This window comes from Pagrus major, chromosome 14 (assembly GCF_040436345.1).
Source record: "Pagrus major chromosome 14, Pma_NU_1.0".
Classification (NCBI taxonomy): Eukaryota; Metazoa; Chordata; class Actinopteri; order Spariformes; family Sparidae; genus Pagrus; species Pagrus major.
This window is the reverse complement of record NC_133228.1, coordinates 16411801-16427490: the sequence shown is the minus strand read 5'-3', so window position 1 is coordinate 16427490 and position 15690 is coordinate 16411801. Positions and strand designations below refer to the sequence as shown.

Here is a 15690-nt window from a genome sequence, read left to right as displayed (position 1 = left end):
TCAGCACAATTCATTCCCCCTCATTTCCAGTGTGTACAATATTAAGGCCATTACAGGCTGCCTCTGTCAGCGCGTTTGGAACAACACATTAGTTAGTGCGGGAGAGATGAGGTGAGGAAGGAGGAGGAGGAGGAGCAGGAAGGTTGAGAGACTCTGTGGATGATCCGCTCCATCAGCTGGAACCAAGACTTGTTGCTGCAGAAACAGAAGCCGGGGCTACTGACACCAACAGCAAGGCTCTGTTGCAGGACGCTGTTTTTAAAAAGGCATCTTTTTCTCTCTGTTTTAGTTCCCTACCCACATTAAATGGATGTTTTTGACATCCAAAAAACAGTGTTTTTCCTAAATGGTCCCCAAAGTCGATACATTTCAAAACCCTGGCTTCCTATTTTAGTGATGAATCTATTTTTCCTGTAAACAATTTTTAAGCCTGGTTAGGGGAAGTTTGGCAGTAAAGTCAAGGCTTAAAATCTTTCTCTCACCATCAATATGATCACTCATTTTAAGTTTTGGTGTTATCATTATTATTTGGTCAGCCAACTTTGTTATGATAGTATAACAGTGCCTCGGTAACATGGCACCCCTCAAGATCAGGCATTCAGATGTGAGACTGCTTGCTTACTTGAGCTGCAACAATTATACGATTAGTTGTCACCTATCAAATTAATTGCAAACTTTTTGATACTTGATTAATTAGTTTGAGTAAAAAAGTCAATATTCTCTGATTCCAGCTTCTTAAATGTAAATATTTTCTGGTTTCTTTACTCCTCCATGACAGCTAAGTGAACATTTTGGGGTTGTAGTCAAAAAACTTTGGCACTGATCTACATTTTTCACCATTTTCTACCATTTTCTTACATTTTATAGACCAAATAACTAATCGATGAATTCAGAAAATAATTGACTTGAGATTAATCAAGAAGGAATAATCATAATTTTCAGCCCTATTGGCTTCCCCTCTCCATGTTACACTGTGAGCCGAGCAGCTTTCAATGCACAATCCGATTTACTTCTGTCACAACTCTGTTTACAGTAAGAAATCCTTCCATCGCTGCTCCGACAGTCATTATTTTTGACTGCTGTGTGTCTGGAAAACTTGTGTTCCCAGAAAGCCTGTGTCCCCTAACCAATCTCAGCTGCGGCAAAACTGCACATCTACTAGGGTTTCTAATATGGTGATTAAGAAGTTCATTCTTCCGTTTTGATACACTTGAAAACTGAAAATGAAAATGTAGTTAATGTAAATGCTGCCTTGTTTTTTATGAGATGAAAAGCTGCTATGCGTTTAGAGTTAAGAAAATGGGAAAAAATCTTGCAGCACATTTGGCTCTGAAAGAAGACGGATCTTAGGGATGTTCCTGATGTTTAAACAAAAGTTTAAGCTTAGACTAGTCGACTAGTCTAAAAGTAAGAAAACACGGAAACTGAGCACAATTTAATCTATATTTAAAGTTTAAACATTCTCAGAAACCATACTGCATATATATCATAAGGGCCATTTGAAATCATTAATCACGTTCTTCACTGACAAAATTGGATTTTAAATCCTTGTGAAGGTGGAGCACTTTGCACCATGCATTATGAACATTGCACATTATCCAACAAAACAAGATGACGACTCACTTAATAAAAGTTAATGAATGACATTTATTGGAAACAAAATTAAACGTACCAAATAATCTTTGGGAAGTGTGCCTGATTACGGCATTTTCATTTGATGAATGCAACCTCTCAGATGCACAACAAAATGGCATTGTTAACATTAGTTATAGATGCTTGTTGTTTAGAAATAAACATTTGACTAGGAAGACATGACATTTAAGTGCAAATTATGACACTAGTATGTCTGGTGCCGACGAGTGAAGGAAGCAACGATTAAGCGACAAGTCCACTAATTGTGCAATTCCCAAATCTTAATGGATGTAGTCTAAGTCTTTACATCCGTCTACATCCATCCTCCATCCATCTATCTATTTTCAATCTCCCTCCGAAGTATCTCTCCCTCCCCTGGCCTCCCTCTGTCTCTCTTTCCCTCCAAGGCAGTGCAATTGTCTCTCCTCTGGTAATGAGGAAAGGTCTGCAGAGACACTGAGACTAAAGCTTCATCAGCAAAGACCAGTCCCATCATGCTGCGCCACGCACAACACACACACATACACACACTCTCACTGGCTTCATCAGCAAAGACCAGCGTCATCATAAACACACACAGACAGCACGGATAGACAGGCTTCATCAGCAAAGACCAGTCTCATCATACTGCATTTTGCGCATGCACGAACAGAAAAAAGGGGCAGAGGAAGGGAGGGGCTGGAGGAAGAAGGGGGGAGAGAATAACAATTCAGCAGAGGCGGTGCAGGTGGTTGGACGGTAGCAAAAAGAAAAAAGAGAGTGAGAGAAAAATGAAGCAAATGGGACTGAGAGAGGAGGAAGAGAGAGATAAAGAGAGAGACACAAGGTGACAGGAAGGGAGACAGAAGCCGAGCGAAGTGACAGTGTACCGAAGCCAGGCCTAAATACAAACAGTTTTATCTGTTGACACCCACTACCTCCTGACACGGCCGTCAACTGTACTTATTACCACATTCTCTGTAGACACACTAGCCTGTCACCTCGACACACACACACACACACACACACACACACACACACACACACACACACTGGGGTTCAGATATACACACACACACACAAAACCAAAGACAGTTTATTTGCGGATGCGCACACACAGAACCTTAGAGACACGCCGAGGCTGGGGCGGTTCACTTCGGGACTACACAGGGCTGTTGTACAATTCAGACATGTAAACCCGCACATGTTGGTAATTTCCAGTAGCAGACAGGTGGGTGCGATGGGCTGAACTCTGGGGCATCTCCACATTGAGCCTGTCAGACTGGTGTTTAGCCTAGCTACAGGCTAAGGGGCTTACGAGTTAGCTAGGGATGTTATGACAGCCCCACAACCTGCCTACACGGGTCACTGGGCAGCTCGGCGCTCCACTGTGTGTATTTGGTTGTGAGTAGGTGTTACGAGTTTGTCATGTCTGGAAGACATACTTCAGAATGTGTCTGCGCCAGACATAGAAGGCATTTACACAGACAAGCAGGTATACATTTGTTTACATTAAGATTTCGTGTAGGACACACAGCATCAGTGGTGTGTGGTACCTGTGCTCCTATCCTATGTTTTGGAAACCAACGGAGATAGTTCAAGTCGTACTTTAGCCAGTCACTAGAGCTGAAACGATTAGTTGATCAAGAGGACCTGTAGCATCAGGACGTGTGCAGAGCATAATAGAACTTGATAACAGGAAAAAGAAAAACAAAAAAGTTGCAAATACTTGCATCATTAAAAAAAACAGACAGTTTTTCAAGGTTTTTCATCACTTGCTAACTTAGCTGGGCAGCAAACAATACGTGCTGAGATTCTAATCGCAGCGAAAGCCAATTATGCTAGATCTGTATTTATTTAAGGTTATTAAATCCACTGCCAGATCAAAATTTCTCAATAGGCCGGAGTGGATTGTTGCCAGGCAACACAAAGTTTTGTTGATGTGTTTTTTTGGCAACTACGTGGCATCTGGGCTTTTCAAAATAAAAGCATCCCCTTTATCTCATCACTGCATCTGTCAAGAAACCAGAAAACAGCATAAAGAGACGAAGAGACAGAGAGGGAGGGAGGTGGACATATAACACAATGAGAGGAGATCAATGCAGTGACAAGGTTGAAGGTGCAGTCAATACAGAGACACACATACATGCACACAGTACACACAGATGTGACATTGCAGTGACACACAGTTCTGCAGAACAGGCCCGAGCCGCTGAACTGTTTCTGAGCAGATGGTCTGTGTGTCAGTGTTGAGCTTTGTATGTGTGTGTGTGTGTGTGTGTGTGTGTGTGCGCTTGACCTTGACCCACGAGCTAATATCGCTGCCAAACTTCTGACTGAGAGACAAGAGACTGCCATAGGACCTTGCCATACCAACGCACACACTCACACACACATAAATGAGCAACCTTAACAATTGACATACTGTAGGTTTTATGGTTTTATACTGTCTATAAACATGGAGTCATCCACAAGGTGGCACTGTTTCACCATCCTTCTTCACAATCTAGGAGAGAGAGGAGTGAGTGTGTGTGTGTAAGAGAGAGTCACTGTGTGTGTGTGTGTGTGTGTGTGTGTGTCTTCATGAGTTCTGCAGTGTTGGTTACCGGGCCTCTCCTTAGTTTTAACTCAGATCAATGGTTATTACTGTGCCCTTGTCCAGGTCTTTCTCGCCTCTCCCTTTCCCACACAGGCACTCAGAGGCAAAATACAGCCAAAACACACTCACAAGCGCGCACACACACACACACACACACACACACTTATATATAGGAACATAAAAGCACACACATTGGCAAGCATCTGCAGCCTTCCACAAAAGCCAGCTTCCTGCTGCGATTACTTCCTTTCCTCATTTTGCTCTTGTTTCTCCATAGGTGGTAATAAAATAGTGATGAATATTCTGTTCTTAGAGTCTCTTCATCGGACTATTTTTTCACTTATAATTCTGCCTGGCCAATGTTAGTCTTCTCAACATCTTAACAAGAAAGCTGTTTCAAAATGTTTGACACACGGTATGTATTGAAGCCTCGAGTCTGACATCGTGGCGGTCGTGTTCTTGGTTTTTTTGGAGCCAGAGGTGACCATATTTGGACAGGAGGGTGGAGCTGTTGAGGATATTCTGATTGGGAGTGAGAACCTGAGGATATGCCGTGGTAGCTACTTGTCAATCACAAGGTAGCCATGCCCTCAAGCATACCAAGGTTTATCGTCTATTTTACTCTGAATGAGATCATAATTTACAAAATGAAAATCATCCTGTATCGAAGAAGACCTGAAACTAGTGATTGAGACCATAAACGTATCAGGACACTGCTTACTGATGGAATAAATCAAGTGAGAAATACGGTCATTTTCTCGTAAGCCTACATACAACCAGACTTCCCTTTGAAACCAGTGGAGTTGCCCCCTGCTGGATATTGGAAAGACTGCAGCTTCAAGGCACTTCAGTTACAGATGCAGAAATTACATCCATATTTTATACAGTAAATGGCTGTTTCACTTCATTAAAAAGACATGATCTGTTGGAGGGGCTGAAACACTTACATAATATTTCTTTTAGATCATTTCCTTTTTACAATGTTCCATTTAATAAGCTCATGTAACCTCAGCCAGAAAGATTATTTTAGATTTGAACATCAGATTCTAGAAGGTTTTACAGGTAGAATGACAATGCACATACTGTGTACAGTCTGCCATGTATTTTATAATTAAACCATGTTAGAAGTTATTGTTTATTAGAGTCAATTGAAAAGGAAGCCTAGGCGTATTATTTGTGGCTTTTTTGGTAACCCTAAAATGCATAATTTAACCTTATTCATATCATCATATTTTCTAATATGGTCACCCCTGCTTGCAGGTGTGAGCTGCATAGCACACTTTATGAATATTCATGTCCTAAACATAAATATGGTGATTGGCTTGGCTGAGTTTGTGCGCATGGATGAGAGCGAGGGGTACATATTACATGTGCGTATGAGGGTTGCGTGTATGTGTGTGTTTGCAAGAGTTGGTGTGTCTCGGAGCCGGAGGCCGGCCAATCCGAAAAGCCATGAATTTGTAAACAATGTGCTCTGCAATTCCCAATCAACACCTCCACACCACCCACGCCTCGTAATCAGTGAGAGCGGCAGAAAGAGAGAAAAGACACAAGAGCCATCGCTGGCATTTCTCCATAATCAAAGTTGACAGAGGGTAGAAATAACATACTAATCAATGGTCCTCTACATCCAGTACAGTTCAGGTCATTTCAGCTTACTTCTTTGTTTTTTTGGGGTTTTTTTTTCCTGAAGGGAAACTTGGCTTGCAATACCGGCATACTGTATTACAAATGTCCAAACACAGACAGCACATAGACACATAACCACTCTCAAACATATAACACCCTCGAAAAAGATCTAAGATCTAAGAGCTGTGAAAAGAAGCTAATTAACCCAACATGGCAGAAATGGGAAAACACATTTTATGACAACAAATATTAAAAGTGAAAAGGTTAGCAGTGTGTGTTAACAGATGGTTGACATGTTGCCATAAAAATGAGAATAAAGAGAACCTGAATGTTGGCTTTTCAGCAGGTCTTAATAGCAAAATATCCGGTAATGTAAGAAGCATGTCAAAAACCTTGTGTTTTTGGAACAATTTTAAATGTATTAAGTCATATTTTTATCTCCAAAAGCACTTCATAAATGCCAGGACTCGGGAACAAACACGATTATCTCGATATTTTTTACCAAATATCTTGATACTAAAACAATATCATGGCTATTGGCACTTTCACAAAATATTAACACAATGTGATTTTTAATAAATGATTATCAGTAATTACATCACTTTACTGTAATACAGCCTTTAAAACCAGGAAATAATAGATCGATAACTATATAGGCCCAGACGTATGTTTATTTATTTTTCTAAAGGAACAATTATACTTCTCGTTTTGCTTTTGAGAAAGGAAAGACACTGATACACATCGACAGCTGAAAACAATGTGGTAATATTTGAAAACCAACTAAAAAAAGTTTTTCTCCTGTCATACTTTCCGCCTCATTTTCTTCCCTTTCTCTCTGTCTGTACCCTTCTCGCTTTCATCTCTCACTCTACTGTACTCCATCTTCTATCCATGCCGTCTTCTGCAAGTCAATTCAATGCTTTTTCCTGTGAAAGACATCATTTCTATAACTTCCTTTCACTTAGTTTTTTTCAATTTTCCTCCCCCTAAGCCCTCCCTTCCTTCTCCATCACCCCTGCTCTCACACATTCTCTCCTGACAAGGACACAAGCTTCTGAAAGAGAAAAAAAATATCACATGAATACTATGAATCGCGCTTCTTCTCCCTTTCTGCCCTCCCGTTCCCTCCCTCCCTCTTTTTCACAAAGATATCCGAGCGCTGATTTCCCCCATGCCTGTCAGGGCTGGACAGCACTGGGCACCAGCAGGTAGACTCACAAAATATAAACGTATGAATAAGAAATAAACACCAACAACTGCGCGTACACACACAGACACGCAGTGTGGTTGACAATCTGTTTGACCATCTGTCTGCCTCTTGCATCAACATTGTGCTGTCTGAACTTGAAGACACTGTGCACGCCTGGACCAATACATCAACTGATTAAACTGAAAAACTTATCATCAGCCAGTAAGTATTTTTCAACTTTTTATTTGATACATAATTTAGAAATATTACACAGATGATCCTCCTTCGGTTCCAACACATGAATATGTCTTCATTTTAATAGAAGATTATTATTATGAAGAAAATTGCCTAAGGATTTTAGAGACAGGAGGTCTACAGATATCAGAAATTTAAATGTGATGCTTTTTAAGACGTTTTCAAGATACTTTCTAACCAAATTTAAGAATGATTTTTGGAAAAATTCTCTTTTTCTTATTCAAGCACTGTGAGTAAGTTTAAAGGTAGCATTTATGTGGTCCCATGCAGAGATAGGTTTTATGTAGGAATGAGTTAGGTTAAAGGAGTACTAGGACACTTTTTTGTTTTTTGTGCATGTTAAGGATCTTAAAAGTTAGAAAGGTCAAACTCTGCACCAACAGAAGTTCCACTCTCCCACAGAAAACACTGCTCCTGAAACGCCTCGTCAGTTGTCTTGCCTTTAATTACGTGACTTTGTGACATCACACTACATCACCATGTCACCCATTTCCGTAATTTATGCCTAGCGGCCAGTTTGGCACGTAAGAATCGATTTAGCATGGCTTCTCTGTTGATGTGTGCGGTGCTGGCTCAAGCGTGTGTGAGCTCACCAATCAGAGCAGACTGGGTATTCGGGAAGGGGAGCTTTAAAGAGACAGGAGCTAAAACAGAGCGTTTCAGACAGAGCAGCAGCACTGGACAATATGAGAAAACCGATGTGTTTTTTGAGCACTAATGCATGTAAATCTATGCTAGTAGTAACCTAAAATAAAATGATGAACCTGACAATGAGCATAATATGTCTCCTTTAAGCTACATTTTGCCAACAGGTAAGTGAGGTTTTGTAACAGGAGAGCTTCACTCACTTTGACGAAAAGAAATTAAAGGATGGATAAATGAAATTAGATAATATGTCTATGTCTTAAAATTGAACTGAAAGCATTTTAAGGCTTTTTAAGGACCTGCATGTGCCCTGCAGCTACTTAGTCCAAGCTTAAGAGCCTTAACAAACCTACACTTCTAGTTTCTAGTTGAACCCAAAAAAACAGCTCCAGGTGAACTTCACTGTGGCTATATATGTGATAAGATTCTTACCTGGCGAAGTCGAGATCGGCCTCCCTAGACATGGTGATGTTGGTGAGGTTCTGTTGTAGGACAAAGATGTTCCTGCACATCTTCTTAATACCAGACTCGCTGATCCTCTTAAAGTACTGAGCCCCGTTGATCAGAATACAGGAGATCAGATGACCAAGACCTAGTGAGAGGGAAGATAATGGTTGTCTGATCAACGCAGAGCAGAATTAACAGAGAGAAGGGGCATAGAAGAAGAGGGGCTCCGTGCTGACCTTCAAAGATGTACTGGAACTTGTGCTGCTGCAGGGCTGCCCCCATGGCCTCCTCGATGGCTGAGACGTCCTTGTTTAGTTTCACCACCAGAGGGTCGTAGTCCATGCTCTCCACATTAGCCACAATGGCATAATTGCCTTGCTTAGTCAGAGGAATCAGGTAATGGAAGCAATGCACCCTGGGATTGAGACGTGATGATGGTAAAGTTGAGGGAAAGAAAAGAGAAAGAGGAAAATAAGTTGTTAAAGAATATTTATTTCATTAAACATACACCTGAAGTTCACTGTTGATATTCTGACACCGACTATGACCTGTGCGGAGTTTCAAAACATTACAGGGCAGAAAAAAAAGAAAAGAGGTAAGTATGAGGTGTATAATTCTCTGTCCTTAGAGTATAACAGAATAAGAAGGCTTACTTTTACTGGGTGAGTGCTTTCACTTCTCAAGCCCTTCTATGTTTAGAGTACTCATTATATATCCACCTATTCAGCTACCAATACATGGGCAGTATTCAAGCCAGGGAATCTGATTAGTTAAGGGCAAACTGGAGAGCACAGGGCTGAATACAGCTGTACAACTCTTAAAAGGTACAAGAAGACCTAAACGTTGTATTGAAATACAACAGCCTAATGATTTCTGTGAGTCTTCTTCATACGGCGAGTCCTTTATTTTATCTATGAAAGCATTTAATTATGTTTTGACAGTGTATACCAGAGAAGCTCATCTTTCTTAATGAGTAATTGTTGGTAAAGAACCTTGCTCAAGGGTTTTGTTATTCATTCTTCTTGGCTGGTAGAATTTCCCACATTCTTTGGTAAATGGGTTCATAACCAACTGCCAATAACAAGGCTGATTTAACTTTGCAAGGGACCAAATATTTTAAAAAAACAGTCAGAGTATTATAATAACATTTTTTCTATCTTTTACGTAGGGTTCACTGTTAGGTAGCAAACCATTTTTAGGCTTGAAATAGGGGATAAAAACAGTCTCGAGCCACACTCATGATCATCAAAGCGGATTTACAGCTGTGCCGACTCCTATATATAGGAGCCTATCCTTTAACAAAATGCTACTTCTCTGCGTCCATTTAAACACATCTACACCTTGGTCTGAGGTCATTTAGGTCCACGGAAGGCTCATTTCAGTCTAGACTTAAGAAGTCAATACTCTCATAATTCCATAATCACAGTGCCCTGAGCAGAAAGGTATAAAACGATATGAGTGTATGTCTCTTCACCCTGAGGCGAAGCCAACAACTACACTACATTTTCAATGCCTCCATCTCACTTCTTTATCTCTCTATTCAATCATTCTCGCACTTAGCTACTGTATCTCCCTTCTTTAACCCCCAACCATTAGTTTAACCTCCATACTCATCACTCTCTTCCTCCCCTCCCCTCCCCTCCCCTCCCCTCTTCCTCTCTTCCTCATGGCTTCATTTAGCTGGTACCATTATCAGGGGAAATTCGCTAGATGGGGAGAGTCAATGGAGTGTAGCATATAGCTAGACATCAGCCTCAGGGAGGGTTTTCTACTGAAATCATAAACAATATTGCATAAGCTACACAATAGTCTACAGGGAAATAGTGGTACATGGAGGGATGGGAGGAAGGGGAGATGATGGAGGACTATAAGTGGCTGTGGGAGGAGAAAGTATATGGTGTGGTAAATTAACTTGGATATTGACATTTGAAACACATACTCAAGATGTGGAAAAAAATCTTTAACTTAGGGTAGAAGTGTGATGCCGCTGGTACTTTTAGTCCATAGAAGTTAAAGACATCCTTTAAGCTTGTGTGGTAATATCAAATATCAAGATGCCACCTGTGTGCAGGTTTAAATAGAAAGCGAAGGGCACGGTTGTTTTGTTTGTAACCTTAACCCATGTGGTTGTAACTATGTACTCATTGAACACATTTATTTCAAAAACTGATTACCTTGGGGAAAACAAATTATTACTCAGAAATAAAAAGAATCTTCACAGAGGAAGACCTTTTTGCTTAAGAATAAGATCTTTTTTGTTTAACCAGAAATAGCTGCCAGAACGCTCCTGCCACCAGACTCCATTTACAGAGTCAGTAATTTTATTATCATGAAACACACTTCATTTCAAACCAGACAGAAAATCGAACTTATTAAAACCTTCATGGTTAATCTTTCAACTGTTCCAACAATCACCAACTCTGGTAAGGCCGAAATAAACCCTTAATAAGTTGTGTCAGACAGGAAAGTAGTGAGAGGGACGGCTGCCATCAAGAGAAGAACCCGTTTTAGACCGATTTCAAAAGTTGTTGTCCCCATTAGTCACTTGGACACAAAACAACAATGTCCAGCTTGATAAATACCGAAGTTACCCTTTACCATTGATTTTAGAGCATTCAAAATGGTTCTGCCAGAGAAATATGAGGCCAACTGTCACCTCAAAGTGGAACAGGAGCATGATTAAGATAAATCCAACAAATAAACATAAAACCCCTGTGTGTGTTTTCATTTCTGTTTAGTGTCAGTGGGTTTTTCTCTTCTGCATACCTGACCTCCAGGTGCAATACCAGGAGACAGCGGTCTGCAATGTCCTGGAAACCCCTGGACAGGTCGCTTAGGGTCTGGAGGATCTGCTCCCTGCTCCGTTCACTTTCACCGACAACCTGGCTGTCTGCTGAGCAGTGAGACGCACCTAGAAGGACAGAACACACAGGAAGACAAGTCATTAACAAACACAACTGTAACAAACAGTGAGTAGAAGAACCATTCTCGAACTAGAGGAATTAGGATGAAGTTTAAATGTTCGGTTTGAGAAGCGCTGCTCTATGGTTGACTTTGACCTCTGACCCCTAAGATTGTGTCAAACCATCATTATTACTGTGATCTGTGTGTGCTCACAAACTGTACTGTGCTCCAAGGTAATATGCATGTATTGTCATTTCATGTGTACACTTCCTGAGTCCTTCAGCATGATCTTGTACTTTCTTCTCGCCACTTGTGCTGAGACAGCAGGGGCATGTGTCAGTGCGCTGCATTGTAAACCACACAAAAGACGTGTGAGTGTGTGCGTGTGTGAAAAGAGAGAGAGCCGGGGAGCACAAGAGCATGATGAGTGTATATAAATTCAGCCCGGTGTAGATCAATGGCCATAAATTAGCAAGGGGAGGAAAGGGAGAGAAATTGGCCCCGTCACTCATATGTAAGTCTATTTGGTCAATGAGGCGAGTGTTTGTGTGTGTGTGTGTGTGTGTGTGTGTGTGTACGGAGAGTGACTGTTGAGCAGGAGAATGCAGGGGTCCACGATCGATGTGCCGCAGTCAAAGCCAGCTCCCCAGTTACTCTTCCTGCCCTTCCGAAGGTCACACATGCATGCACGCAGGCAGGCACACATGCACACACACACACACACACAGCGAGGGACAGAGTGGCAGCAAGTCTGAACGAAGGCCGAAATAACCTGCTCATTTGTCTTTCCTCTCCATGACTAATACTTTTGACTGATATTCCCCAAAGCAGATAGAAAGTATGACACAGGAATTTCACTCCAAAGTTGTTGGATTCACAAAACACATTGAAAGTAGATTTACACTAAATGGAACACATTTAAAAATATTTTCGTTTTCATTGTTTCTTACTCTCTTTCTTACTTTGAGGTGTAGCTAAAACCCATAAGTCTGCTAGAGTAGTACATGTACAGTCCTATAACCTGGAAAAATGACTTCCCGAATCATAAGTCAACTTCTAAGTGCAACTCGCTTTGTATCTAACTGATGTTTTAAATGAATTAAAGCTTTCAAGCTAACTGGGTAACACTACATCAGCTGTTACAGTAGGAGACCAGGCGATCCACCAATATTTAAAAGTAGAGAACCTCAAAAAAAAGGGCAGGGGCAGAACTGTGTTCGGAAAAAACCTCCCTGTAACATCAAGATGGTTGGTTGTCCTAAAAGATGAGTACATCTAACAGTTACTCAAACAACTGTAATACAAATCCTAAAAAGCTCTCTTTCATGAAGTAAGAAGAATCTAAGTTCATAACAATATGGGACGACATGTCCGCTAAAGATTATTCAAAAGTATGTCACTTCAAATATCCTTGCTGTAATGCTGATGACATAAACAAAACTGAAAGCGGATTAAAGGTTAAGTCTACACCGTGTATGAACATTAAACATCACGTTGTGAATTCAGACATCTAAATGATATCATGAAACCTCCTGGATAATCAGACTTAGCTTCAAGTTTCAAAATGAACCAAACACATTTTTCACTTCTTTTAATAGCATTAAAGATCTCCAACTTTGTGCCTTTGCTTCAGGAAGGCATCTTTCACTCCCACCCCTCGACAAAGCTCAGTATTTTTTTTTCTTATTTTTAAATGCTATATTTTCTACAAATTCTTGTTTATGTTCATGTAGGTTATGATATAGCGTGAACACTGATACTAGACACCTGGAACAAACTTGCAGACTACTCATGAAAACTACTTCTACTTCTTAAAGATGTTTACCTCCAGATGCAGATATAAATCTTACTTGAACAGTGGTCTTAAAGCTTCTAGGAACTTAAGTTGTTGACATGATGTTGAGAGTTGAAAGTGTTGTTGATTTTACAAGCAGTGAAGGTCTGGGACATCATCAGCTTAATTGATGCAATTAGCTAACACACCTGTGATTCATTAGATGTTGTTTCCTGTCACCAAACTGCACCTCATGATGGTTTTAAAAGTCAAACTGAAAGCTTAACACTTTATTTCAAAAATGGGACTAACTTATCATATAATACTCACATTCAAGAGACTACCTATGTTCAACACCTTACTGTACACGTGATTCTACACAGTTTGAAATCAAAGTAATTTCATGCTGTTTTACATGGTGAGTGCTTCTATGTGTCCATGTTTGCACATGGAGAATATATGCTTCCGCCCCTACTATTAAAGTTACTTTACATTAACCCCGGATAAGATTAGAGCCCATTGGCCTAGGCAAACAGCAGTCAGGTATGTGCCACGGCCATCCAATCAACAAAGCAAATACACTCAGGGGTGTGATGTGACATCTGTGTGACAGCTGCTCTTATGGCCTGTGTGTCTGACATATAGAGATGAAGGTTAAAGATTGTATTTCTTGTTAAAAGGTGTGCATGTGATGTGCAGAAGTGCTGAATGTATGTATTGTATGTAAGAACTTATCTGGTTAATTATCTGTCTTCCTGAGTAAACCTCTCAACAATGTATGAGGGAGGACACCGCAGTACAAAGTAATTTGCAGTTGCAGGCAGTTAATCCTGTAACAGACAGGGTGCCTCAAGTCAAAGTCCGGCAGTGTAAAAGACTTTGACTCTGGCTTAAAGGAACAGTTCATCCACAAATTAAAATCCAGTCATTATCTACTCACCCCCAAGTCAGGTGAAGTTTTGCGGTGCGCAAAACATTTCTGGAGCTTCACAGCAAAACAGCGTTGCAGCATTCTCCTAAATAAGTGAAGTAGATGGGGACCTGACTTTCCATTGGCATGGGAGTGAGTAGATGATGACTGAATTTTCATTTTTTTGTGAACTGCTCCTTTAAATCTAAGAAAAAAACTGTTAAGATGTTCTGATAAGTTCACTCTTTCCACTAAAATGTGAAATTGTGGATGAAAACATCATCAAACTGCTACGCACTAATGTCCTCAACATAAAATTAAATTTCTTAGAAAAATCACGTTTTTGTATCAGTTATAAATTAAAAACAGCAACAACATGTTCCATCCTTTCTCACTTCCAGTCTCCCTTTCTTTTATCAAAAATCAGTTTTATTGTTACCACAGCTGGAACCACCACTGTGAGTTCTGAGATAATTAGGAAGTAGGTTGGCTAACATTTTAGGCTTATTATAAGTGATCATGTTTTGTCAAACTGTGAGAGAGCAAAGCCAAGACTGTCTTACTTCAAAAGAGTACTCTACCACTGCACAGACTGCATGAGTTTGACTGTTAGTTTGGGGTTTCTTTGAAGAAAAAGTCAATAAACAGTGTATAAATCCATATATTTATATGAGTAACTGACTCTTCCATTAGAAGAAAACAGAGTGCCAAGGATTAGATCTTTAGGTTGCGGTATCGATATATTAATCCAGCTAAATGAGCCACAGGAACAACAAACATGATTGGTCTTAACAGAAAAAATCCACAGTGATTTCTCCAGGGAGCCGAGCATAATGACATTAATCAACTTCATTTGATTGTATTTAGCGGATGCTGTTCATTCTCCCTGTTCACCTAATCAGATTATTAATAGATACAGGATGCAACACTGAAACACAATACTGGTAGTCAAACTAGAAGCCACAACAAAACAGCGGAGTAATCTGAAAGCAGCATTTAATGATCTGAGACGTTATTATAGAAAGGAATGCAACAACATCAACAAGTGTTTGTGCAGCTGTTTATACAGATATAAAACTGTCACTCTGGGCTTCACTGAACGTTTACTTAAAGCTCCTGACAAAAGGTACATGTATACCTTCTGATATAGACCATTTTGTTCTCAGTCTGCCTCTTTCCTTCTCTTAGTTTGTAGTTCTGTTGTGTGTAAGAGAGAGCGAGAGCATTTCACTTGGTCTGCCTGTGGGAGTGTTTCCCCTCCAAGTATGTGTATATGTGCACACAGGCATGCTTGTGTGTGTGTGTGTGTGTGTGTGTGTGTGTGTGTATATGTGTGTGTGTGTGTGAAAGTGACTCGAAGGCTTCTGTTTCCTCTCATGTGCATTACACTCACTCACTTTGGCAGCATAAAGGGAAAAAAAAGGGCTCGCTGTGGCACACACTGCTGGAGGTCTCTCCAGGGGGTGTTCGTGAAACACACACACAGGCCTAAAACCACACGCGCATAGACACACACAGAGTCCTGCCGCCACCCCCAACCCGCGCTGCTTTGATGATGCGAGGGAGACGTAGCAGCATGGGGGGCACCATTAGAGTCAGGGACAGACGGGCAAAAGGAGACGACTCATTGGTCCTGACTGACAACTTTCTTGCTCTCTTTTTTCTCTCCGTGCTGATTAAATGTGAGGATATGTATGTGCTTGTCTTGTATCTATTTATGCACTCAT

General features: G+C 40.6%; 1 protein-coding gene across 1 annotated transcript in view; it reads right to left on the bottom strand.

The window, feature by feature from the left end:
• Window positions 1-15690, bottom strand: part of exoc4 (exocyst complex component 4) — a 117384-nt gene that overhangs the window by 4992 nt on the left and 96702 nt on the right. Inside the window, exons 17-19 of the mRNA XM_073480568.1 lie at window positions 11142-11286; window positions 8612-8790; window positions 8361-8520 (exon numbers count right to left, since the gene is read on the bottom strand). Of these exons, the coding sequence (XP_073336669.1) occupies window positions 8361-8520; window positions 8612-8790; window positions 11142-11286 (484 nt within the window). The remainder of the gene's footprint in view (window positions 1-8360; window positions 8521-8611; window positions 8791-11141; window positions 11287-15690) is intronic.